Source organism: Balaenoptera borealis, assembly GCF_965194805.1.
Source record: "Balaenoptera borealis genome assembly, chromosome: 8".
Taxonomy (NCBI): domain Eukaryota; kingdom Metazoa; phylum Chordata; class Mammalia; order Artiodactyla; family Balaenopteridae; genus Balaenoptera; species Balaenoptera borealis.
Genome location: NC_138865.1, coordinates 98,355,842 through 98,381,449, shown reverse-complemented (window position 1 = coordinate 98,381,449; position 25,608 = coordinate 98,355,842). Strand labels below are relative to the sequence as shown.

General features: G+C 44.2%; 1 protein-coding gene across 1 annotated transcript; it reads left to right on the top strand.

Moving 5' to 3' along the window:
- The first annotated feature begins 3,030 nt into the window (after positions 1-3,030).
- On the top strand, positions 3,031-19,941 carry ACTL7B (actin like 7B). The gene has a single exon (XM_082403162.1). It carries the CDS (start codon positions 4,938-4,940, stop codon positions 6,189-6,191), a length of 1,254 nt encoding a protein of 417 aa, XP_082259288.1. The 5' UTR covers positions 3,031-4,937; the 3' UTR covers positions 6,192-19,941.
- Positions 19,942-25,608: the final 5,667 nt, after the last annotated feature.

Below are 25,608 nucleotides of genomic sequence, written 5' to 3'. Positions count from 1 at the left end.
AGGCTCTCGGGTACATAGCCCACCCAAGGATATCCAGCCAGCAGTGCCAGGTTCTGCTGACTGCAACTTCTTCCCAGGGGTACTCCTTGATGGGACACTACATGTGTCTCTGAGGCTGCTTGGCCACTGTATCGTATGCCATCTCTGAAGCTGGGCCTGTTGGTGCTGACACCTGCTGCTCTCAAGGTGCCCAGGATCCATCCTTATGTTATGCAGCACCGTGCTCTTATTAAAGAGGCAGTCACTACAGTGGTGGGCTTTCTCCTTTAAGGAAGTTACTGGGGATGCTCTTTACTCCATTTGGGGTATGAGAGAAGAAAAGGACCAAGTCCAGTTTCATGAGCCTTGTGACTATGTGATAGGGGCAGCTTCTTGGTCCAATGGGTAGGGGAGGAGATGGTATTGAATTTTGAAAGAAGAATAAGAAAATACTTTTCTCTATGCCTGGCTGCCTGAGAAATAGCTTACTTACCTCTGCTTTTCAGGGGTTTGCATGGCCAACTTGGATTGTCTGACTTTATTTCAAGAGAACTTGTATGACAACCAAAGGTGTATTTAGTTTAGAATCATCCATTTTCTTTCTCCTCAACCCACCTCTTGATTTCTGAGAAATATGCAGCTGCTTAGTACATTTTTACTGCTCTGGAGTCCTGTAAGAGCCTATATTAGTTTCCTACTGAGGCTGTAACAAATTACCACAAATTTAATGGCTTAAAACACAAATATATTATCCTGCAATTCTGGAGGTTAGAAGCCAACAGTCAGTCTTAGTGGGCTAAAATCAAGGTCTCAGCAGGGCCTCGTTCCTCCTGGAGGCTCTAAGGGATAATCCTTTTCCAGCCCTTAGATGCTGCCTACCTTCCTTGGCTTGTGGCCCCTTCCTTCATCTTCAAAGACCTCTCAGACTTCTGCTTCCATTGTCATATCTCCTTATCTGAACTTGACCCTCCTGTCTCCCTCTTCTTAAGATACTTCTGATTACTTTGGGCCCACCTGGATAATCGAGGGTTGTTAATCTCCCCATTGCAAACTTCTTAGCTCACATCTGCAAAGTCCCTTTTACCATGAAAGGTAACATATTCACAGGTTCCAGGAATTCAGATGTGGATATCTTTGGGGGACCATTATTCACCCTCTGTCACTCGACCTGTGCATCCCACTTCACTAAGACACTCAGAGCCTGACATGCTCTGTTTCACAGGCTCCTCCCCCACCGCCCATGCTTGCTGTCCTTAGCGCTTTCTGTCGTCATAGGTGGGAGAGGTGCTGTGCTAGCTTAAGGCCAATTGCTCCATCTAGTCTGTAACGTCCATGGGCACAGGAACTCTCAGCGTCCATCCCCACATCCTTCAGGCTAAAGCCAATGGACACATTTCACTCCTTTTACTTCACCTCTCAGGATTTTGCATACTTGGATGCTGTGTCCTAATGGAAACCCTTTTCTCCTTAGCTTTCACGTCACCCTTTGTGACCCTTCTCTCTGGGTCAGCACACAGTGGTATCAATGATGGAAGGATATAGAGACTGTTGGCACACTGCACCCAAAACCTCCACTGCCTGGCACCCGCAACCCTGCACACCTGTCACCAGCCATTTAAGGCATATGTGGGCTCCTGGGGGTCTCTGGTGAGGTCCCTCTAGGTGGAGACACTCTATGTTGCTCATGGTTTCTTGGGCCATATTTTCTCATGGGATAACACTTACTTTTGCTCCTCTGGCCCAAGACCAAAAAAACCATGAGATCCTTCTTGAAAGCAACACTGAGGCTCTCCCCTAACGTGGAGAAAGAAAACATGAAAAAATTAGACCACGAAACACATTTCTCCCTGAGGTGGTATCCTTGCTCCTAGCTTTGTTTTTTGGGACACCACCCACCCTTGACCTTTGGAGGAAAGGTGAACCAGGCCCTGTAATTTTAGCAGCTATGGAGGGAAGGAAGAGAATCTAGTAAGGAAAAGGCCAAAGTACGTTTCTTTTCACGAATGCAGATTCCTAGATCCCACCCCCACTTTACTGAATCTGAATGTTTCGAGCCTAAGACTGTTGAGACCTAGGAATCCAACTCTTCAATATGTTGACCTTTGGGAATCTCTGAGTCAAACTCCCAGCAAAGAAAAGAATTCCTTGTCAAACAGACAGTGAGCCTCATTCCCAAAGCTCAGCCCTCGGTGTGATAACCCCAATACTAAGACTAACCAGTTTCCTTGAGGTGGAAAGGAAAGGAGCTGTCTTCAGAAGGTGGAGATACTCTACTGAGGACTAAATCTAGATCATTTCTCTTTCCCAAGCTCCATAATCCACAGCCTAGTGGCCTCTGGACATCTCTAAGTCAGCACGCCCCAAATGGAACTCATTACCTTCCCCTGTATAACCGCTCTTGCCCCTGTATCCTCTGTCTATCTATGAGGAGCCCTACCATCCACCTAGATGCTCAACCCTGAAACCTGGAGGCAGTGGATAGGGATCAATCTGATGAGGGGATATAGCACTATCAAAATCAGGTTCGACTAACATTTTGAGTAGCTTGCCCAAGCTCATACAGATTATAATAATGGAGCTAGATTTGAACTCGGGTCTTCTGAGTCCAGTTCCTTACTCCTCTGCCTATTCTGTACTGTCTTTCCATAAGGAGGGGAAGAAGAGGAGGCTTAGGGGGTCCGTGTGCATTGCCTTTAAATAGCCTAAAAGTGTTGTCACATGGAAGAATTAGCTTGCCTTGCACAACCTCAAAAGTAGACCCAAGACCAATTAATGGTTTCTTCAGAGAGGTACAGATGTCAATCCAATGTGAGGAAAAGTTTGTCCCTCACAGCTGTCCATGCCAGATCAAGTGTCTAATCCTCAGGTTCTGTGATTTTGAGATACCACCAATGGAACTTGGTGGTGCTCATAACTGAAATCCTTATAAAGTTGTTTCCCACATAATCCAGTTCCCTAGTGCCATGTTCCAAGAAACAATCCAGCAAACAGAAATTCCCATGAGTTCTTTATTAACATTCTTATATGTTCCACAGCAGTATTTCTTTTTTTTTAATTAATTAATTAATTAATTAATTAATTATTTTTGGCTGTGTTGGGTCTTCGTTTCTGTGCGAGGGCTTTCTCCAGTTGCGGCAAGCGGGGGCCACTCTTCATCGCAGTGCGCGGGCCTCCCACTATCGTGGCCTCTCTTGTTGCGGAGCACAGGCTCCAGACGCGCAGGCTCAGTAGTTGTGGCTCATGGGCCTAGTTGCTCCGCGGCATGTGGGATCTTCCCAGACCAGGGCTCGAACCCGTGTCCCCTGCATCGGCAGGCAGACTCTCAACCACTGCGCCACCAAGGAAGCCCTCCACAGCAGTATTTCTTATGTCTTAAAAATCCCTCTTTTCTTTCCTATCAATGTCACCTAATCCTTCAACTACTTCTGCTCTTGTTAAGTTTCCCAGAAAACTTCCTTAGCCCCAGTTGTTTCTCTTCCCCTTTTCCTCCTGTTTCTTTACCAAAGCCCTAATCTGTCTTATTATTTAGAGGGGGGACAGTTTGGCACAGAGGACCCTATGGGAACCTAATGAATTTGTTTGTTCTGTATGACAGGCCATCTTTGCTTGGGCAGAGGAAAGGGATTCATCTTTCCCTCTTCCTCACTCCCCACATCTAATCTTCTAATGTAAATGCAATGCTTGAGGCTAGAGATGTCACAGGAGCCTATGAGAAAGGGTCTCAAATGCTAGACTAGAAGCTTGGATTGAATTGAGGACAGTTGAGAACCAACCAATTAGATTAGATTCTACTTTCTGAATTTCTTTAGAACCTGTCCCTTCCTTTTTTCCACACTATCACAGCCCTAGCTTAGGCCACCTTCAAGTCTTACAAAAATTTCTTCAACATCCTCCTTTTAGATCTCAGAGTCTTGTCCCTCCATATTACAGCTAAACATGAATCTTTCTAAGATTTTGTCCTGGAAACCAAATCTAACCACTCCCCTGCTTAAAGGCTTCATTGGCTCCCCAGCTGTGGTCAGTTTAATCTAAGCCCTTACCTCTAGAATTTGGGATCCTCCCTAGTTGCCCCCATGACTGCCGTATCCTGATGTATTTTTCCAAACACCTTAACTACTGGAAGCTCCCTACCATGCCTCCCTCTGAGTGTTTGCTCAAGCTGTGCTCTCTGCTTGGGATGGCTTTCCCTCCTCTTAGCTACCTGACAAATATCCACTTATCTTTCAGTACTCTACGTAGGCAGCACCTCTCTGGAGAACCTTCTGACTCCCTCCCTCCTTTGTGCACCTCTGTTCTCCCAGTAGACATCCACCTGCAAACTCCTCTGCATCCATTCATCTTCTCCCAACTAGATTGGGCACTGCTTGTGGCCAGGTTTCTATCATCAGGGCCTACACACTCTTCAAGGTGACCTGGTACATTGGATTTGGAGGAACTTGGGTTAAAGTACAAACACTCCAAGAGCTGTTTGCTCTTGGGCAAGTCATTTGCATTCTGAGCCTAGATTTCCTTAGCTCTGCCTACCTCCCAAGATGCTGTGAAGTGTCATGTGAGGTGCCTGCTACAGTGTTTGGCTTACTGTAGGGGCTCAAATATTTATCACCCTCTTGGCCAAGAAGCTGAGGAGGAAGAGGTGTTCAGCTAGTGAACGGGGGATTAGGAGTGAGGATATAAGGGGAGGGAGCAGAAACCTCTGAGATCCAGGTGTGGTTGGATTTCTAAAACTGTGCTGGCCACCTGCTCCGTCTGGGAGCCAAGTCGCGTTAGGCCGATGGGGGTGGGGCTGATAGGTCAAGGGCCTGCCAAGGCCAAGCCCTCCCTGGGCTGCTGGAATGGACCAGCCCGTGGTGACATCACAATCCTGAGGAGTTGCCAAGGCACTGCTGGAGGTGGACCCTCTTATTTCTCCCCACGGAGCTCTAGGATGTGGATGTGAGAAAGGTGAGCAAGGAAGGCAAATGGCGACGAGGAACAGCCCTAGCCCCAAGCCCATGGGCACGGCTCAGGGGGACCCTGGAGAGGCAGGCACACTGCCAGGTCCTGAGGCTGGCATCCGGGACACAAGTTCATCCACTCAGCTGAAGATGAAGCCCAAGAAGGTGCGTAAGATCAAGGCACTCATCATTGACCTGGGCTCCCAGTACTGTAAGTGTGGCTATGCGGGTGAGCCAAGGCCCACCTACTTCATCTCCTCCACTGTGGGAAAGCGCTGCTCGGAGGCGGCTGACGCCGGTGACACCCACAAGGAGACCTACGTGGGCCACGAGCTGCTCAACATGGAGGCGCCTCTGAAGCTGATTAACCCGCTGAAATACGGCATCGTGGTGGACTGGGACTGCGTCCAGAGCATCTGGGAGTACATCTTCCACACGGCCATGAAGATCCCCCCCGAGGAGCACGCCGTGCTGGTCTCTGACCCCCCACTCAGCCCCACCAGCAACCGCGAGAAGTATGCAGAGCTCATGTTCGAGACCTTTGGCATCCCCGCCATGCACGTGACATCCCAGTCGTTGCTGTCCGTCTACTCCTATGGCAAGACCTCCGGGCTGGTGGTGGAGAGTGGGCACGGCGTCTCACACGTGGTGCCCGTCTCCGAGGGCAACGTGCTGCCGGGCCTGATGAGTCGTGCCGACTATGCCGGCAGCGACCTCACCAACTACCTGCTGCAGCTGCTCAACGAGGCCGGCCACAAGTTCACGGACGACCACCTGCACATCATCGAGCACATCAAGAAGTGCTGCTGCTACTCGGCACTCAAGCCAGTGGAAGAGCTGGGCCTGTGCCTGGAGGATCTGCGTGTGGACTATGAGCTCCCCGATGGCAAGCTCATCACCATCGGCCAGGAGCGCTTTCAGTGCGCCGAGATGCTCTTCAAGCCCACCTTGGTGGGCAGCAACCAGCCCGGTCTCCCCGAGCTCACGGCCGCCTGCCTGAACCGCTGCCAGGAGGCGGGCTTCAAGGAGGAGATGGCAGCCAATGTGCTGCTGTGTGGCGGCTGCACCATGCTGGACGGCTTCCCAGAGCGCTTCCAGAGGGAGCTGAGCCTCCTCTGCCCCGGGGACAGCCCCGCAGTGGCTGCAGCTCCCGAGAGGAAGACCTCCGTGTGGACCGGCGGCTCCATCCTGGCCTCGCTGCAGGCCTTCCAGCAGCTTTGGGTCAGCAAGGCAGAGTTTGAGGAGCGGGGCAGTGAAGCCATCTACAGCAAGTGCTGAGCAGCGGTGTCCCTACAAGTCCAGGCCCGTGGGCAGGCAGCCACAGGCCACTCTATACACATTTACAGAATTTCACATAAAATTTTAAGATGCAATGGCTCTTGTCTGGTCTGGATTTCTTGCTCTAGTGTGATAGCAGAAGGTGGTGGGGAGTTGGGTTTAGGCATATTAGCACCTTCTGCTCTGCTGGGTCGGGAGCAGCAGGGGGGTGGGGGAGGTTCACTGGCCCCTCCCCCTCTGCTCTCCCCATGAGGGCAACATCATCACAGAGCCCAGAATGTGGCTTCCTGTTCTGTTAGCTCTTCAAGGTTCAAAATCCAATCCAACAGGCACTCATACTGCTTGCTCACCCATGGACCAAGGGGGAAACAGGCTCAGATGAAGGGACTAGCTTGGGTCACATAGTTAAGTGGTGGGTGGGAGACTCAAAACTAGGTGTCTGATTTCCATCTCCTGTTTCTGCCCCTGATGGTCACCTGCCTGTAGCTTTATCACTGCTTGACTGCCTCACTAACCAACCCTCACTGCCTACCCCCTTCAAAGGAACAGCCCACGGGTGTCTCCTGAGTGGGAGGGGCCATTTCTACCCATCCATGGCCCTCTCCCTTTAGACACCTGTCAAAGTTGCAGCTATTTTTACAGAGTCACAAATAGCCACTGAATCTGGAGGGTGTTAGAGAAACCAGAGGCCATTTAGAAATCATGTGGTTCTCTCCCTCCTGTAGAGATGGGGAAACTGAGGACCAGGACAGAGGGGACCATGTCAGTGGTTGAGCCTAGGTCTCCTGACCCAGGTCATGATTATATCAGAAGGGCAAACATGGTTACTTTAGTTTGGAATGCTATAGCAAAATACCACAGATGGGGTGGCTTATAAACAACAAATCTATTTCTTACAGTTCTAGAGGCTGGAGGCCAAGATCAGGGTGCCAGCATGGCCAGGTTCTGGTGAAGGCCTTCTTCCAGGTTACAAACTCCTGACATCTGGCTGTGCTCTCACTTGGTGGATGAGATGAGAGGTATCTCTGGGGCCTCTTCTATAAAGGCACTAATCCCATTCATGAAGGCTCTGCCCTCCCAAAAGTCACCTTCCAAAGGTCTCCACTAATACCATTACTTTGGTTCGATTTTCAACATATGAATTTGGAGGGAGAGGTGGGGGATTGGGAGGGTGGAAGCAAACATTCCATCTATAGCAATGGTTCTTAATGGTTAGCAACCATGAAGCACCTACCAAGCATCTACTATGGGTGAGGCCCAGAGCTGGAGACAGAAATGGCCAGAATGTGGCCCTTCCCTTGGGATTACACACAGCTAGTGGGGGATCCAGTGGACAGCCACGTGGGTGGCTGAGCTCAGTGTTCCTGGGGGTGGGAAGGCGGAGGTGGTGTAGTGGAAAGCTACAAATGGAGAAGGAAGTGCTAGGCGTGGTGACCACTTAGTAGCTTTAGGGCTGAGGGAGAAGCCATCGAGTCTTGCGAGATTTTAGCTGGTGAATGACTGCCTGCCTAGAAGAGGGTGGTTCCTGCCTCTTCTCCTCCCCCACCTCCTGATGGGGGTCCATGACCAGGGGCCCATGAGCAGTTGTCTATGAAATCAGACATTGGTGAGCTGCGTAATCTGATGGGCTATCAAATATCTGTGAGCCAACTCTTACCTTAGACAAAGAGTCCTGATTTGCGGGCAATCTGTGAGGCTGCCTCTGTCCCTGGTCTTGTGCAGGAGCTGCAGCTTTGGGAAAGAACCAGACACGGTCTTTATCACCTAAAGCCTTGCCATCTAGGCCCTCCCTGTTGCCTAAAATTGGGTTTCTAGCCTGGAGTTTGAGTTCCTCTGGGGCTGACAGGGCCTTGGTGCTATGCAGAAACCTGGGCTCTTCCCTGTAGAGAGAGTTGCAGACTGGAGGACTAGAGGCTGGTGGTGCCAGGAGACACATTTTATTTGGCCAGAACAGTGTATAAATTTTTTTCTGGAACGTGAATTCTTTCAGTGGGGCCTATATTCTTGTGTTGCCAAAGTCTCTACCACTCTGATGTCTTCATATATACCTGCTGCTTCAACGTAACTTTTGTTGTATTAGCCAGCATTCTTTTCTGTTGCTTGCAACCCAAGAACATTTGCTTAATACTTATCCTAAATACCTGATGAGTTATAGAGAGGGAAATGGAGGCTTATAGAGGGGAATGTGATGTGCCCCAAATCACACAGGCAGTAAATTAGTGCTGCATGTGAACGTTCTTCCGCATGCTCGTCTTGACTATCTCTAAAAACCATGCCTATGTCTACCTCCCCGCCTCCACAATCTTTTCTTCCTCACTCCCCACATTCTCAGCAACTTCTCCTGTCTCCACAGTCACAGCTTCAGTGCCCTCATCTCCTGGTCCTCTCCTCTAAAAGCATCCCTGTGTGGCAGATGGTATGAAAACACTAATCAATCTCTGGCGACTCTTATGATTGAAATATTAAGACCAACATTTCATTTATTTCCCAACAAAAAAGCTACTACACATGAAGAATTTTTGTCACGGTATTAGAGAATGTCAGATAACACATTCACACTTTAGAGTGCAAACCTAAGTGTGTCAATTGGCCGTTGTTCTATATTCTCTTGTTCAGGTATTTGTCCCCGAGGTTAAACTTGAGTTTCTTAAGGGCAGAAACTTGGACTTCCTCATCCTGGTTTTCTCTGGGCCCAGTGCAGAGAAATGGCATGGGGTGGGTGTTTAGTAGATGCCAATGGAAATGACTTACTCCCAGTCAGTGAGGTAGAAGTTACAAGTATCTTTCCGCATTTTACAGGTGAGGACCCTGAAGCTTGTAGAAGTTAAGAATCTTGTCCAAGTTTACTCACCTGGTAAATCACAGTCTTGTGCTAAATCAAAGTTTTGTTGATTCCAAAATGCCTCTCTGCTCTTATCTCCTTTCTGCAAATTTTCAGTCTCTTTTACAAAAAAAATACATAGAAAAGATTCCTTTCAAGTAATAAACAATAAATATGCTGTAGTTTCATAATTATCCCAAGGCATAAAAGTTAAGAATGCCAATCTTTTAACAAAGGAGAAACAACTTGCTTGAGACTTCCAGAGACATAAATAAGCAAGTATTAGAGTGACATCATGTGGTAAAGTCCTACTAGTTAGACATGGCAAGAGGCCTGTTACCCTCACTGCCTGTCTGGGCAGCCTCATCTCTCTCCCCAAAGTGCATTACCAAGTTTGTCCTAAGAATTATCTGCATAAGGTGGGTTTAAGCAATTCACTTCATTATAACACAAACCATTAATGGTGTTTTGTTTGATAAGTGTTTTCTTTTTTTTTAAATCCTACATTTTCTTGTAATGTAGTGGTTCTTAACCAGTGGGGAGAGGGAGTGTGGGGTATTGGTGATGCTGGAGCTAGCTCTTAATGGCTTGTGAGAGCCCATTGTTAATGTCAGGAATTTTGCAAGCCAGTTAAACCATGTTGGTAGCTTGAAATTGGCCAAGGTAGAAGTATTGCCTTTTTTTTTTTTTTTTGGCAAGTAGGCATTCCTGTGTCTTCTAAGGGGATTTAGTTAATGTATAATGCAGATGCACATTGCACACTAAAGAGGAGGGGGTAGTGGCTGAAACGGCAGATAAAAATATCATGTTAAATTTTTCTTGCCCTGCCTCAAAAATAATTTTGCTTCTTTATGAAGACGCAGCTCTATAAGGTCAGAACGCCTTTTACCACCTGTCCAAGCTCCACTCACCTTCAAGGCCCAGCCCAATGCCCCTTCCCACCACTGTGGCCTTGCACAGTAGCCTCGGCTTTATCACCTGCCCAACTCAGCAGAAAGGACAGACTGTGTCTTTTCCATCTCTGTGTCATGGCTCAGGGTAGGTGCCCTGGGGAAAGTATGCTCTATGTATTGCTCAGAGGCTCCTTAATTTGTATTTGCTAGTCCTGGACTTTTTGCTGTTTCCTCCCAGAACTCTGCAGAATTTCTAGGGTTCTCAGCCTTCAACCTGGCTGCCTGTCAGAATCACCTGGGGAGCTTTTAAGAAAGACCCACGCCCAACTTCAGTCCCAGTTAAATCAGAATGTGTGGGGTGGCGTGGAAGCACCAGTGTGATCTCACAGGCCGCCAGTGATTCTGATGTGGGAACCACTGTTCTAGGGAAGCCTCAGGCCCCACCTAGTCTTTCATTTTCACAGGCAGAAATGCCAAACCTTTCAGGCAGCACTCGGTCTAGAAAAATGTTCTTTTCCTGAGATGGAACCTGAGAATCTGCCAATTTTCTGAGACTTTAACATTCCAGAGACCACTGCATGGCTTCTGAAAGGAGTTTCACCCCTCCTGGCTTCTGCATTTGCATAAATACGTAGAATAATAATTAGGATCTAAATAAGTCATAGAAGAAGAAATAGGACCATGCTTAGTGAGTTCTGGGAAAGTCAGGCCAGAAAGCAGTGCTTTATGGATGACCCTTGAGCAATTGCAGAGACTGAGAGCCACTTCCGTGGTTTCAGGCAGGAAGCGTCCAGCAGAGAAAACCGTGAGGATGGGAACTGGATCAGCAAGACCTAGCATGAATGTAACCCCTCAACCACAACCTTGAGAAGCACCCTTCCCTCATTTTTATGGCCAAATAAATGGATATGGGGTTGAATTCTGCCAGGATCCCTTTCTCCCCCATCGCTAAAACAAAGGCAGCTTGGTACATTTCCATAGCTCTAAGCACTTTCTTCATCTTCTTGTGGCTTGAGAGGACCAGGCTTCTTCTCTACCTCTCACCCTGGTGTGTGCATGCATACCTGCATATACACAAACCAGTATGCGTACATGTACATGCATGTACACAGAGCATGCAGTCTCCTTAGAGGAATTTATTTCTTTGTGAAAGGGGGCATTAAAATGGAGGGCAAAGTTCTTGTCTTGGTCTTGTGGTTCTCAAATTTTGTTGCTTATTAGAGTCACTTGAGGAGCTTTCAAAACTCCTGATGCCGAGGACTTCTGGCTCATGGAGTCACCTTATTCTCTCAGGTCCTCCCTCTTACAACTAAAGCCCCCTGGACACTGACAGAGATTCTCTCCTTGACCAAACTCTAGCCAGGGTCCCCTGAGCCCTTTCTTAACTAAGCCTCAACCTTGGCCTATAAAGACTGGCAAAAACACTAAAATAGTTTCTAACAGCTCAAGGCTGCATCCATAGGATGACCCCATGCCCCCTTAGAATGTCTGTCTGAGAAAACTCAAGGATGCCCAAAAAACTTACTGTTTGTTCAAGCCAACACCCGAAGGAAGATAGGCTCCTTGTCTCCCAGCCTCTGCAGGAGGGTAGGAGCCTAATTTCAGTAAGTGCCAGTTGGCTAACCCAGATGGGTTTCACAGAGACCAACCCTTGCTTCCTGCTTTTTTGTATTTTTTCACTTCTCTGACTCTCTTAAGCCCCTGCTTGACTCCCTCCCTATGCCTTCATTCTCCCTTTAAAATGCAGTCTTCTTGGGACTTCCCTGGTGGCGCAGTGGTTAAGAATCCATCTCCCAATGCAGGGGACATGGGTTCGAGCCCTGGTCTGGGAAGATCCCACACGCCGCAGAGCAACTAAGCCCATGCACCACAACGACTGAGCCTGGGCTCTAGAGCCCTCGAGCCACAACTACTGAGCCCACGTGCTGCAACTACTGAAGCCCGCATGCCTAGAGCCCATGCTCTGCAACAAGAGAAGCCACTGCAATGAGAAGCCCGCGCACCACAACGAAGAGTAGCCCCCGCACGTCGCAACCAGAGAAAGCCCGCGCGCAGTAACGAAGACCCAATGCAGCCAAATATAAATAAATAAATAAATAAATTTATATATTTAAAAAAAGAGCAATAGGAGCATCTTTAAAAAAGAAATGCAGGGCTTCCCTGGTGGCGTAGTGGTTGAGAATCTGCCTGCCGATGCAGGGGACACGGGTTCGAGCCCTGGTCTGGGAAGATCCCACATGCCGCGGAGCAACTAGGCTCGTGAGCCACAGCTACTGAGCCTGCGCGTCTGGAGCCTGTGCTCCGCAACAAGAGAGGCCGCGATAGTGAGAGGCCCGCGCATCGCGATGAAGAGTGGCCCCCGCTTGCCGCAACTAGAGAAAGCCCTTGCACAGAAACGAAGACCCAACACAGACAAAAATAAATAATAAATTAATTAATAATAAATAAATTAAAAAAAAATGCAGTCACCTCTGTATAAATCAAAGTGGAACTCTTTTTCTCTCCCATAACAGTATTTTACTGTTTAAAATCTGTTCTTACCACTTAAACTAATGTCTGGCTTTGTTTAACTTTGATAATATAACACACCAAATAAACATAGGAAGACTCCAAAAAGTGAAAGAAGTACTTGTAGGCAAGTTGTTATTATCTTTAGAAATTACTTATATTAACTATATTTTCTTATTTTTCATAAGACCCCCAAATGCCAGAGCATCACAAATTAAAAAAATAAGAAAATATATTTAATATAATTGGCCCAGTGATGAATGGATACCAAATAGACAAACACAGAATCTAAGAAAGCACAGTTAGGACTTCCCTGGTGGTCCAGTGGTTAAGACTCCCCGCTCCCAGTGCAGGGGGCAAGGGTTCTACCCCTGGTCAAGGAACTCAGATCTTGTATGCCTCATGGTGCAGCCAGAAACAAAAAAACCAACAACTCTGTTTGGGACTTCCCTGGCTGTCCAGTGGCTGAGATGTTGTGCTTCCACTGTAGGGGGTGTGGGTTCGATCCCTGGTCAGGGAACTAAGATCCCACATGCCAAGCAGTGTGGCCAAAAAATAGAAAAGAAGAAAAGAAAACCCAGGATGGGTTTCAGTGGGGCTGAATGGGGACTTGACCTCCCACTCCATCCTCCTGTGGCATGGAACGGGGTAACATGCAGTGGGGTATTGCCAGTGGGTCCAGCATTGCTGTACTTCCATCCTCATGCAGCAGCAATGAGGCGGAAAAAGGTGATGAGAGGTGGGGCTAGTTGGCACTTACCTCTCTCCTCTTCATTCTCTGGTGACAAGGGGGCCCAGTGGGGAGCTGACTTTACACCCCCAGTTGGAGGCAAGTAATTTGTGGATATCGAGAAACTGATTATAAAGTTTATATGGAAAGGAAAAAGACCCAGAATAGCCAATACCACACTGAGGAAGAAGAAAAAAGTTGGAAGACTGACACTATCTGACTTAAAAACTTACTTAAGGTACAATAATTAAGACAGTGTGGGATTGGTGAAAGAAAAGACAAATAGATCAATGAACAGTATAGAGAGCTCCAAGATAGACCCACACAAATATAATCAATTGATTGTTGACAATGGAGTAAAGACAATTCAATAGAGAAAAGATAATTTTTTAAATAGAGTTAGAACAATTGGAAATCCTTTTGCAAAAAAATAAACCTAGACACAGATTTTACACCCTTCACAAAAATTAACTCAAAATGGATCATAGATCTAAACACAAACCTATAAAACTTCCAGAAGACAGCATAGAAAATCTAGATGACCTTGGGATTGGTGATGAAATTTCAGATGCAACACCAAAAGCACAATCCATGAATGAAAAAATTGAACTAATAAGTCGGACTCTATTAACAGGAAAAACTTCTGCTCTGTGAAAGACACTGTTAAGAGAATGAAAAAACAAGCCACAGAATGGTAGAAAATATTTGCAAAACAAATCATCTGATAAATGATTTGTATCCAAAGAACTCTTAAAATGCAACAATAAGAAAATGAACAATCCATTTAAAAAATGGGCAAAAGATCTAAACACACACTTCAACAAAGAAGATATACAGATGGCAAATACACATATGAAAATATGCTTATCCTATATAAAAGATGCAAAATCGTACATCCACTTTAAAAGGCAATTTTTTAAAAACCAAGCTAAATGTATTCTTACCATATGATCTAACAATCACACTCCTAGGTATTTACTCAATTGAACTGAAAACTTATGTCCACATAAAAACCTACACATGAATGTTTGTAGCATCTCTACTATAGTTGCCAAAAGTTGGAAGCAATGAAGATATCCCTAAATAGGTTAATGGATAAATGGTGGTACATCTGTACAATGAAACATTATTCAGGAATAAAAACTATGGACTTCGGTTAATAATATGTCAGTATTGGTTTATTAATTATTACAAATGTGCCACAGTACTGCAAGTGAAAATGTGTATGGGTGGGTGGGGGTGGTACATGGAAACTTTTTTTATCTGCTCAATTTTTCTCTAAATTTAAAACTGTTTAAAAATGAAATCTTTTAAACAAGCAAACAAAAGGCAATCTATAGCCTGGGAGAAAATATTTGCAAACCATATATCCAGCAAAGGACTAGTATCTAGAATATGTAAAGAATTCTCAAAACTTAACAGTTAAAAACAATCTAATTAAAAAATGGATGTAAGACGTAAACAGACATTTCACTAAAAAGGATATATATGTCTTCTTTGGAGAAATGTCTATTTAGATCTTCCACCCATTTTTTGATTGGGTTGTTTGTTTTTTTGATATTAAGTTGCATGAGCTGTTTTTAAATTTTGGAGATTAATCCCTTGTCAGTTACTTCATTTGCAAATATTTTCTCCCATTTTGAGGGTTGTCTTTTTGTTTTGTATATGGTTTCCTTTGTTGTGCAAAAGCTTTTAAGTTTAATTAGGTCCCATTTGTTTATTTTTGTTTTTATTTTCATTAGGAGGTGGATTGAAAAAGATTTTGCCGCTATTTACATCAAAGAGTGTTCTGCTTATGTTTTCCTCTAAGAGTTTTATAGTATCCAGCCTTATATTTAGGTCCTTAATCCATTTTGAGTTTATTTTTGTGTAGGGTGTTAGGGAGTGTTCTAATTTCCTTCGTTTACATGCAGCTGTCCAGTTTTCCCAGCACCGCATATTGAAGAGGCTGTCTTTTCTCCATTGTATATTCTTGCCTCCTTTGTCATAGATTAGGTGACCACAGGTGCACGGGTTTATCTCTGGACTTTCTATCCTGTTCCATTGATCTATATTTCTGTTTTTGTGCCAGTACCACACTGTTTTGATTACTGTATGTAATGTACATGTGCTTTGTAGTATAGTCCGAAGCCAGGGAGCCTGGGTCCTCCAGCTCTGTTTTTCTTTCTCAAGATTGCTTTGGCTATTCGTGGTCTTTTGTGTTTCCATACAAACTGTAAAATTTTTTGTTTTAATTCTGCAAAAAAATGCCATTGGTAATTTGATAGGGATGGCATTGAATCATACAGATGCCTGAAAAGCACATGAAAAGATGCTCAGCATCACTAATTATTAGAGAAATGCAAATCAAAACTACAATGTGGTATCACCTCACACCGGTCAGAGTGGCCATCATCAAAAAAATCTATAAACAATTAATGCTAGAGAGATGTGGAGAAAAGGAACCCTCCTACACTGTTGGTGGGAATGTAAATTGGTACAGCCACTATGGAGAACAGTATGGAGGTTCCTTAAAAAACTAAAAATAGAGCTACCATATGATCCAGCAATCCCAATCCTGGGCATATATCCAGAGAAAACCATAATTCGAAAAGATACATGTACCCCAATGTTCAAAGAAGCACTATTTACAATAGCCAAGACATGGAAGCAACTTAAATGTCCATCAACAGAGGATTGGATAAAGAAGATGTGGTACATACATACAACGGAATATTACTCAGCCATAAAAAAGAACAAAATAATGCCATTTGCAGCAACATGGATGGACATAGAGATTGTCATACTGAGTGAAGTAAGTCAGACAAAGACAAATATCATATGATATCACTTATATGTGGAATCTAAAAAAGGGGTACAAATGAACTTACCTACAAAACAGAAATAGAGTCACAGACAGAAAAAACAAACTTATGGTTACCGAGGGGTAAGGAGGGGGGTAAGGGATAAATTGGGAGATTGGGACTGACATATACACACTACTATACATAAAATAGATAACTAATAAGGACCTACTGTATAGCACAGGGAACTCTACTCAATACACTGTAATGGCCTATATGGGAAAAGAATCTAAAAAAGAGTGGATATATGTATATGTATAACTGATTCACTTTGCTGTACACCTGAAACTAACACAGTATTGTAAATCAACTACACTCCAATAAAAATTTTTAAAAAAGGATATATAGTTGGCAGATAAGCACATGAAAAAATATTCAACATCACTAGCCCTTAGAGAAATAAATGCAGATTAAAACCACAATAAGAACTATCACACATCAGAATGGCTTTTAAGAAAAAATGATGACAACACCATAACTGGTGAGGATGAGAAAGTAGATCACTCACACATTGCTCATGGAAAAATGATAGTCACTCTAGAAATCAGTTTGGTAGTTTCTTACAAAACTAAACATGTAACTACCGTATCACCCAGCAAATGCACTCAGACATTTATCCCAGAGAAACTAAAAGTTCTCCTCGCACAAAAACCTGTACACAAATATTCATAACAGCTTTATTCATAATAACCAGAAACTGGAGACAACTCAGATATCCTTCAATGGTTAAATCAGCCGGTACATCCATACCAGGAAATACTACCCAGCAATGAAAACGAAGGAACTAATGAAACACCCAAGAACTTGGATGAATCTCCAGGGAATTATGCTGAGTAAAAAAAGCCAATCCCAAAAGGTCACAGACTGCATGATTCCATTTATATAACATTCTTGAAATGACAAATAATATAGAGATGGGACTTCCCTGGTGGCGCAGTGGTTAAGAATCCACCTGCCAATGCAGGGGACATGGATTTGATCCCTGGTCTGGGAAGATCCCACATACTGCGGAGCAACTAAGCCCGTGTGCCACAACTACTGAGCCTGAGCTCCAGAGCCTGCGAGCCGCAACTACTGAAGCCCGCATGCCTAGAGCCTGTGCTCCGCAACAAGAGAAGCCACCGCGATGAGAAGCCCGTGCACTGCAACGAACAGTAGCTCCTGCTCGCCCCAACTAGAGAAAGCCCGCGCGCAGCAACGAAGACCCAATGCAGCCAAAAAAAAAAAAAAAAAAAAAAAAAAAAAAAAAATATATATATATATATATATATATATATAAATGGAATACAGATTAATGGTTACCAGGGTTAGGGAAGGGTAGGTAGGGAGAGCTGGGTGTAGTTATAAAAGGAAAATTCAAGAGATCTTTGTGATGGTGAAACTGTTCTGCATCTTGACTGTATAAGTGTCAGTATCATGGTTGTGACATTATACTATAGCTTTGCAAGGTGTTACTTTTGGGGGAAAATGGGATCTCTGTATATTACTTCTTACAACCGCCCATGAATCTACCATTATCTCACAATAAAAGTTTAATTGAAAATGAAGAGATAGACTGAGAAAAGAATCCTAATGCCCAGGCCTACACTTTAGAGTGGTTAAATCGAAATCTCTGGGGATGGGACCAGGTATTAGTATTTATCTTTAAGTTTTCCACGTAGTGGCAGTGTTAAGCCAAATTAAAGAACCAGTTTTTTAGACACCTGTGTGGAGCATGTGGCATCAGTGTAGAGGTGGTGGAGAGCTTCAGGGGTTGTACAGATAAACTTAGACCAGCTGTGTGGTCTTGGGAAAGCCATTTAATTTCATTTAACCTCAGGCTCTCCATTTGTAAAAATGGTGAGTAACTGTCCTTACAGTTCCCAGCGCTTTTCTGAAGATCAAAGAGAGAATGTAGGTGAGTGTTTTATAAATTGTAAAGTGCAATATAAATGTTCTGATCAATGTACAGTGTGTGTTGTATATATGTGCAAGTGTGTTTTTAAATATGTACAGAATACCTACTGCATGCAGAAATCTTCATATTTATCTCACTTAATTTCATCATCAACCTGGCAATGTAGGAATTGTGATCCTGATTTTACAGAGAGGAGGAGCAAGAGGCTCATAGAGATAAATAGTAACACCCCTGGTGTTAGGAGTATAGGTAGATTATATTCCAGCAAAACTCCACTCACTGGCCATGGGTTTGCCCAACAGCAGTGGATGTCAAGTCATTTACGTTTAAAGGTAAGCCCCTACTTTCACTTCTAAGACACACAAACAAAATTCCTGTAAGGGCAATTTTTGTTGAATTATCTGAGTAATAGTCTGAATTCTTCACTTCATTTGCCAATATAGATGAAGCTAGGTGTAAGAGAGGAAAACAGAAAAACAATTGAGAATAAGAAAGCACCTGGTTTCCAAATGATTTATTCCCAGCATGAAGCCAGAACAGAGGCCACCTGGGGTAAGAAGGAGCTGGGGCTTGTGGCGTTCCATTAGCAAGTGTTAAATCCCTCTTAATGCCCTTGTTTGATTACAAAGGTATTTAAAAATGCATTAAGTATGGAAAAGGTGATTCTGGCTGGCATCAGACTTCCACAAAATAAACACCAATGTAGAGGAGAGAAGGAAGCTCTCACCTTTTCATGTGCTTCTGTTATAAACAGAAGGAACATTTGTAAAAAATAAAGTCTCAGAGGGATCAGTTCCAAATAGATCAGAGAACTGAGACAATTATATGTTAAAAAGTCCACATATGTAGCTGAAAATATCTTGGTCACTGGTATGCTTTTGGATTAAGACAATTACTTTATTGACCGGCCATGTGTGTGCAAATAGAGACCAAGTAATTCAAGGTCTTCTACCGCCCAGATGGAGTTGGAACAAGGGATCAGCCTCAATGCTGGCCACCTGGCAACGTTTTTCTAATGATCTTCCAAGAATTTGGAGCTTTACACGAACTAGCCACCATCTTTCCACCTCTGAATGATGTTTTTCCATTCACTATAATCTCTGGTTATGTGTGTAGATTCCCAAGTAAATTAGATCCTTAAAGTTTTAACTCAGTGAATTGGCAGCAACTCACAGGATGAATTTTAAAAGATGAGGGAAGAGAAAGGTAAAGACATGAGGAGTCTATTTTTGCAGCTTGTTCCTTTTCCTTTTTTCCTTTTGAAACCAAGAAGCAACCTTCCTACTGACCCAGGTCTTGGGGGAAGTGGCCAGATTCAGTCCTAACTTGAGGACATCTAAGACTTGAAGAAGTTGGACATGGAATTTTACCATTCTTCGTCTTATTTTCCTAAACTGGTGAAATGGTAATAAGAAACATGGTATGGGAAAACCATTTGGTAATCTCGGGTGATCTTCTTGGCATTGGCCTGGGTCACTGGGCATTGGGGTTTCTGGTGGGGCACCTATCAGGACAGTATCTGCTTCTGTCTCCAATGGGTACTTCCCCTCTGCTCTTCTTTTTACCCTCTTCTTAGCTATCAGGGAACACCTGGATTTTCTCACTGTCTCAATTCCTTTGCCATGCTGTTTCTTAGCAAGCAATTAGTAGCTTTCAATATTTAAAACTATTGAAAAATCAGATTAGATGTAGGCTGTATATTTCCCCATTATTAAGTTAGAAATGCTAATATTGGTAATCGTAGTCATCTTTCACAAACTGCAGCTTTTCTCAGTTTCAAAGCACCATTGCACCTCCCCTGTGGCATTTGATCCTTATAAGCAGCCTAGAAGAAAGTGTGGGGGAGTGGGTGTTGAACAGTATTCTCAATTTATAGATGAGAAAAGTGAGGCTCCAAGATGCATTGAATTTAATTATTGCGTACATAGCACTGTGTCTGCTGCACTGGGGGGACATAAGGGACATATCATTCTCCATGCAAAGCATAGTAAAAGCTAACATGGCAGACAATCACTGTTCGCTGAGCACCCGACTTTAATTCAATACAGTAAACTGAACTGAGCACCCACCTGGTCCAGGCTCTGTTCTAGCCCCTGAGGGTGGGTGGGTGGGACACCAGGATGGAGTAGCCTTGCTGTCAAGTTATTTATGGTTTTGTCGGGGTAGGGTTGTCAGATTTAGCAAATAATGATAAGGAGACTCAGTTAAATTGGAATTTCAATAAATAAGAAGTAATTTTCAGTATAAACATGTCCCATCCAATTTTATCTGGCAGTATTTTACATGGAGGAAAGTAGACTAAAAGTCTGAAACTATTGTGACAATAGTGGGTACTCTGGGAGGATTTCCTGGAATAAGTAACAGTTGAGTTGGGTCTTGAAGGCAATAGAGGCCATAGAAAATCTAGTCAAAGGAGGCACAATAGAGTCTAGCGGGCTTAGGGAATGGGGTTATTTATCATTTCGGTCTCAGTTTCCTCATCTGTAAAATGGGGATAATAATAGCATATCTGTTGTAGGATTGTTGTGAGGATAAAATGACTTTATATGCGTGAGGCACTTTGGACAGTGCCTGGCACAGAGTAAGCGCTATGTATGTATCTGCTCCAGTGAGAGGTGACAATGAAATTAACTAAGGCAGGGAAAAGCTGAGGAAGAGGAAGGGATTTTCCAGAGGGTCACATTACTGGACTCAACTGACTGGAGGAGCAGAGCAGTGAGACAGAAGGTGGAGGGGAAGAGAAGTGACATACATTCCTAACAGGGGTGAGTGGGAAAAGCTGGAGTCTGGCAAGAGGTGAAGAGGAGCTGGTTTGGGGGAAAGTGACCAATTCCATTGGCACCTGAGTTTGGGGTGCCCACTCCAGGTGGAGAGATGTGGCTGGAATCAGGAAAGAAAGCAGGGCAAGGGGTAGAGGCCTGAGAGTCTTCAGATTGGAGGTGAGGAAAGCCAGGGCATGAATGAAATCACCCAAGGACTGAATGAGAAGTGAATAAAGTCATACCTTGCCAATGTTCTACTTGCAACTCATAGCTATTCTTAGTATTTAATGTAGTTTACACTCAGTAACGCAGTTTCATAAAAACCAAGGCAACCATGGAGGTCCCCCAAAGTTACAGACCTGCATTTATGGATGTGTGGACATGGGCTGTCTCTGAAAGGCAGGCTCTGATGAGAACTGAGAGACCTGGAAATGGTGGGAGGAAAACTTACTTTTTAATTTATATCCTTTTATGCCTTTTGATTTTTCCTCCAAGTAAAAGTGCTATTTGAATGAAATTTATTTTTAAGAAAAGGAGAAAACACTAGAAATTTTGGTAACATAGTGTAAGAGCCTGAAAAAGTGCTCTCATTTACATTTCATTCTTTCTTTAGTCATCCTGGAGTGGCTTTTGTGGAGATCTATGGTTTTGGTCACTTTCACCCTTAGGAACAAAGATTTATGCCTCAGGATGTGTCATGCCTTGCGTGTGTCCATAGAGTCTTAGCTTAAGGAGAATATACTGCTCTAACCATTGCACACATTCTTCATTTCTCTCAGTGCCTGCTGTCTACATCAGTCTCTCTGTAGACTTGGATTGTGGGGACCAATAGTGAACACTGTATTAAAATTCATTTGACACCTGTTTGAGACTGGCCCAAAGTACCAGCCCAAGGTCCTGGTCCCCAGGAGGTGCACAGGGGTGAGTCACTTTGGGGACCTTGGATTTTCCCACATCTGGTAATGGACATAGGAGAAACAGATGAGAAAGAAAAATTTGTCTTTCTCCTGTAGTTACTACTGAAGTGTTCCAAACAAGAAATAGATAAGAAAAGGTCATGGACAACTGGGGAACTGAAACAGAAATGATCTGGTCAGATTTTTTTTAGATGAAAAAACAGGCTCTGGGTTGGGAAGCAGCTTGCCCAAGGACACATAAGTGGCGAATGGAGGAGCTGGGACCATTGTGAGATTCCCCAGGGTCTGGTCCTGCACTCTCTCTACAGCGTTGGAGATTCTGGTGCAGCTACATGCAGCTTGGCACATCCAAAGCCTTTGCACTGCTTTTTAATCCTTTCAGAATCACTTAAAGAAAAACAGACTTGTCTGCAAGTGCAGGTGACCTGGCAGGAGTGCACTCTTTGCAGGAACAATGTGACTATGCTCCCTCTGCGGAGAGCAGGAATGAGTCACCTCCAGTAACAGCCAAGCCAGTTTCTCTCACAATACTGGGGGAAAAGACTCCACACATCAAAACCATATCTTCAGAAGACAGTGGGGTGGTGCTCTGGCCTGAGTTCCCAGGCACCCTCTTTGGGCCCCAGCTTTTCCATCAGTGTTAGGGAGCTCACATGGCCAATTGTATCTCACCAGGAGGTGCGATGGCATTAAAGGCACTTCCCACAAATGGCAAAGGCTCACAGCTAGATCAAGAACAAGCCAAGCCTTCTTGGTGAAGATGGGTACAGCAGGAAGAAGGTCATGGCAGAGAATAATAGGTTGTTTAGCAAAACATTCCTCTTCTTCGATAGGATTTTTAGCTGGACACATGACTGCCCAGTTGGAGACTGCATTTACCAGCCTCCTTTGCAGCTAAGTGTGGTGTGGCCATGGGACTAAATTCAGGCCAATGAGGTGTGATTGGAAATGCTGTGTGCAACTTCTGGGTCATCTTCAGTTTAAAAGAAGATGTTCTGGAATAGCTTTCCCTTTCCTCTTTCCTTGAGCTGGAACATGAATGTGCTGTGACCTAGCTTTGACCATGCAGACAAGAATAATGCCCTTGATGATGGCAGAGCAATAGGATGGAAGGAACCTGGATTCCTGAATGGTTACATGGAGGAAAACCACTCACTATTCTAGACCTCAGGGTCATTAGTGACGGAAAAACAAAATCTCCATCTCCTTTCAACTACAATATTTTGGGTGTCTTTTGGATATAGAAGCTTATCCTTTACTTTGACTTCAATGGACAGAGCACAATAGGAAGTGAGTGATATTTTGAGCAAAACTCCTTTTGGAAAATTACTGGATTGGGCACAGAGTTTCTCTGTAGAACTATTCCCCATCCCTTTTCCTTTCTGACAGTTTCCTAACTGAGCAAATCAGCTTTCTCATATGACCCTTATAATAATCCTGTGAACAGGGTTTTCTTCCATTTTATAGTTGAGAAAACTGAGACTCAGAATGGGGAGGTAATTTCCCCAAGATCACACAGTTAGTAAATGATAGGACTACTATATAAACTCAGGTCTCTGTGATTCCAGAGTCCAGGCTCTCTGCTCTGTGGGATGCTGCCCTTCCCAATAAGCCAGAATCTGTTTCTGAATATAGTTGCACACTATGTCTTGGTGGTTTTAAAGCCTTAAGATCATAAGTAGAAAGGGCTTGGTTGTTTCATAGAGGTAGAGGCTGGCAGGAAGCTGTAATTTCAGGAAGTACCCGAATTGTAAATTACCAGTGCTCTGACAGTTCATTTACATTCCTGTTGTATGGAAACCAGACCATGTTTTTCCATAGAATCAATGTGATTCATGGTGGCACACACCCAGGCTAGCTCTCAGATAACTGTATCACTCATAGCCTAGGTCTAGGTCTAGGGAGCAAGGAAAGAGAGTCGTGGTAGAGATTATGATTCTCCAATGACCAGATGCCTCAGGCCTATCGTGCCCTATGCTTCTGGCCTGCCTCGCCTCCACACTGCCACTTCCCCTACATTTCAACTGAATCTTCCAGCTCCTTAGTCTGGCTCATTTCATGTAGGAATAAATAAGAAAGCAACGTGGTTGATCAAATTTACACTAAAATGATTGTTATCTAGGAAAATCTATGTCATTCAGTATGGTAGACTTAGAAAAATTTGCTATTTAGTGTATTTAATTACAGCATTACTGTAGTCTACAGACATACTTGGACCAGGCCGGGGAATTATGTTATTTTATTGATCACTTTTAATTCTTGCAAACAGACTAAGCTTCATATGGAAGGGTATAGGTAGTATCTTAAAGCAGAGTGAGGTGGGGAATCAATTTCAGAGGGCAATCAGATATATAGCTACCTGGTACAATTGCTAGAAGACTGGATGGCATTTATGGAGTTTGGAAAGCAAACGAATTATCTGGGAACACAAGAGCTCTGTGGTAAGTCTGCTTTGTTCCATATCAGTCAGAATTTAGTTCAGGAGACAGAATTCATCCTGAATATATTTTTTTAGCAGGAAGAGATTTTAATGTATGAAATCTTACCAACTTTTGCTTACCAAAATGGTGGTGAGTGTTGGGGCAGCTGGCTCTGGTTCTGGGCCTCTGGGTATGCAGAACACTACAGAAATGACCCACTAGGAAAACACCCACCTCTTAGGCCCCCTGAGACTATTGAGTTCAAGAACCCATCACTGTAGCTTTGACCTTGGACAAGGAAGTGGGAATCATGGAGCTGCGGCCACTGTAGCAAGGCCAGTGCCAGTGCCATACCTACCTTTGACACGCAGGAAGCTGAGCAGATGCTGGTGTCTACTGCAGAAAAGTCTGCCATCCTCATGGTCATGCTTATCTTATTTTTACCTCACCAAACTCAGACAAGCATATCTAATTGCATCCAAACAAAATTTGCATCCAGAACCTGCAGAGGAGTGCGGGAAGTGTAATTTTAACCTCTGCCATACAGCAAGGCCCTCTAGATGTACCCTGTACAATAGAACTCTCTGTGATGAGGGAAATGTTCTCTCTCTGCACGGCCCAGTACAGTAGTCTCTACCCAGATGTGGCAACTGAATACTTGAAATGTGGCTAGTACAACTGAGGGACTAAATTTTAAAATTTTATTTAAATTTAATTAATTATTTAATTTTGAATCGCCACATATGGCTAGTAGCTAGGGTATTGATTAGTGTAGCTCCAGAAGGAGGGCGGAAGGGAGGTTGAATGAGCCAACCCATAGTATCCATGACACTGATTATAATCCTTGCAAATCACTGTGGAGGATAACCCTCATGGCCTCTATTTCTGCACCTGTAAAATGAGGACAACTACTTCCAAGGGTAATGTTACAATAAAGTAGCTGGGAAACAGCTTATGATTAGCAATACATTCAGGACCATGAATACCAGAGGGTTGGGATTAGGATGTAGTAGGAAAGATTATCCCAGAGGATAATTCACTTTACCCCAGATAAGTTCACTTGAAACTAGGGTCTGGCACAGTACCCTTAACAACTCAAGGGCTTTACAAAGTGTACTTTTTCAAGGAGAAAGATGCTGATATGTGCTTGGCTGAACTTGGCTTCTCCAGTCCAGACCTCTCTCCTGAACTCCATATCCACATACCTATTTACTGAATGGCTTCACGTGGATGCCCAACAGTCACCACAAATGCAACACATTTATCCATCCACCCATCTGTTTGTCCATTTGTCTGTCCATTCATCCATATATCCATCCATGCATCTAAACACACAAACATGTATTATATGCTATCATATGCCAGGTAATGAGCTAGGCACTTGGGGTGTAGTGTTGAACAAAACATAATATTTCTCTCTCTTGGAGCTTACAGCTTAACAGGAAAGACAGAGAAGTAACAGACAGTGGGGTAAGTAGAAGTATAGGGTGCAATGAGAGAACCTTGGAGGAGCAACAGCCTTGTACCTGGAGGGCCCAGGCTGGGTCAGAGAAGGCTTCCTGGAGGATCAGAAGAGTTGTAGTTAGTCAAAATAGACAGAGGGGAACAACAAAAGCAGAGGCTCAG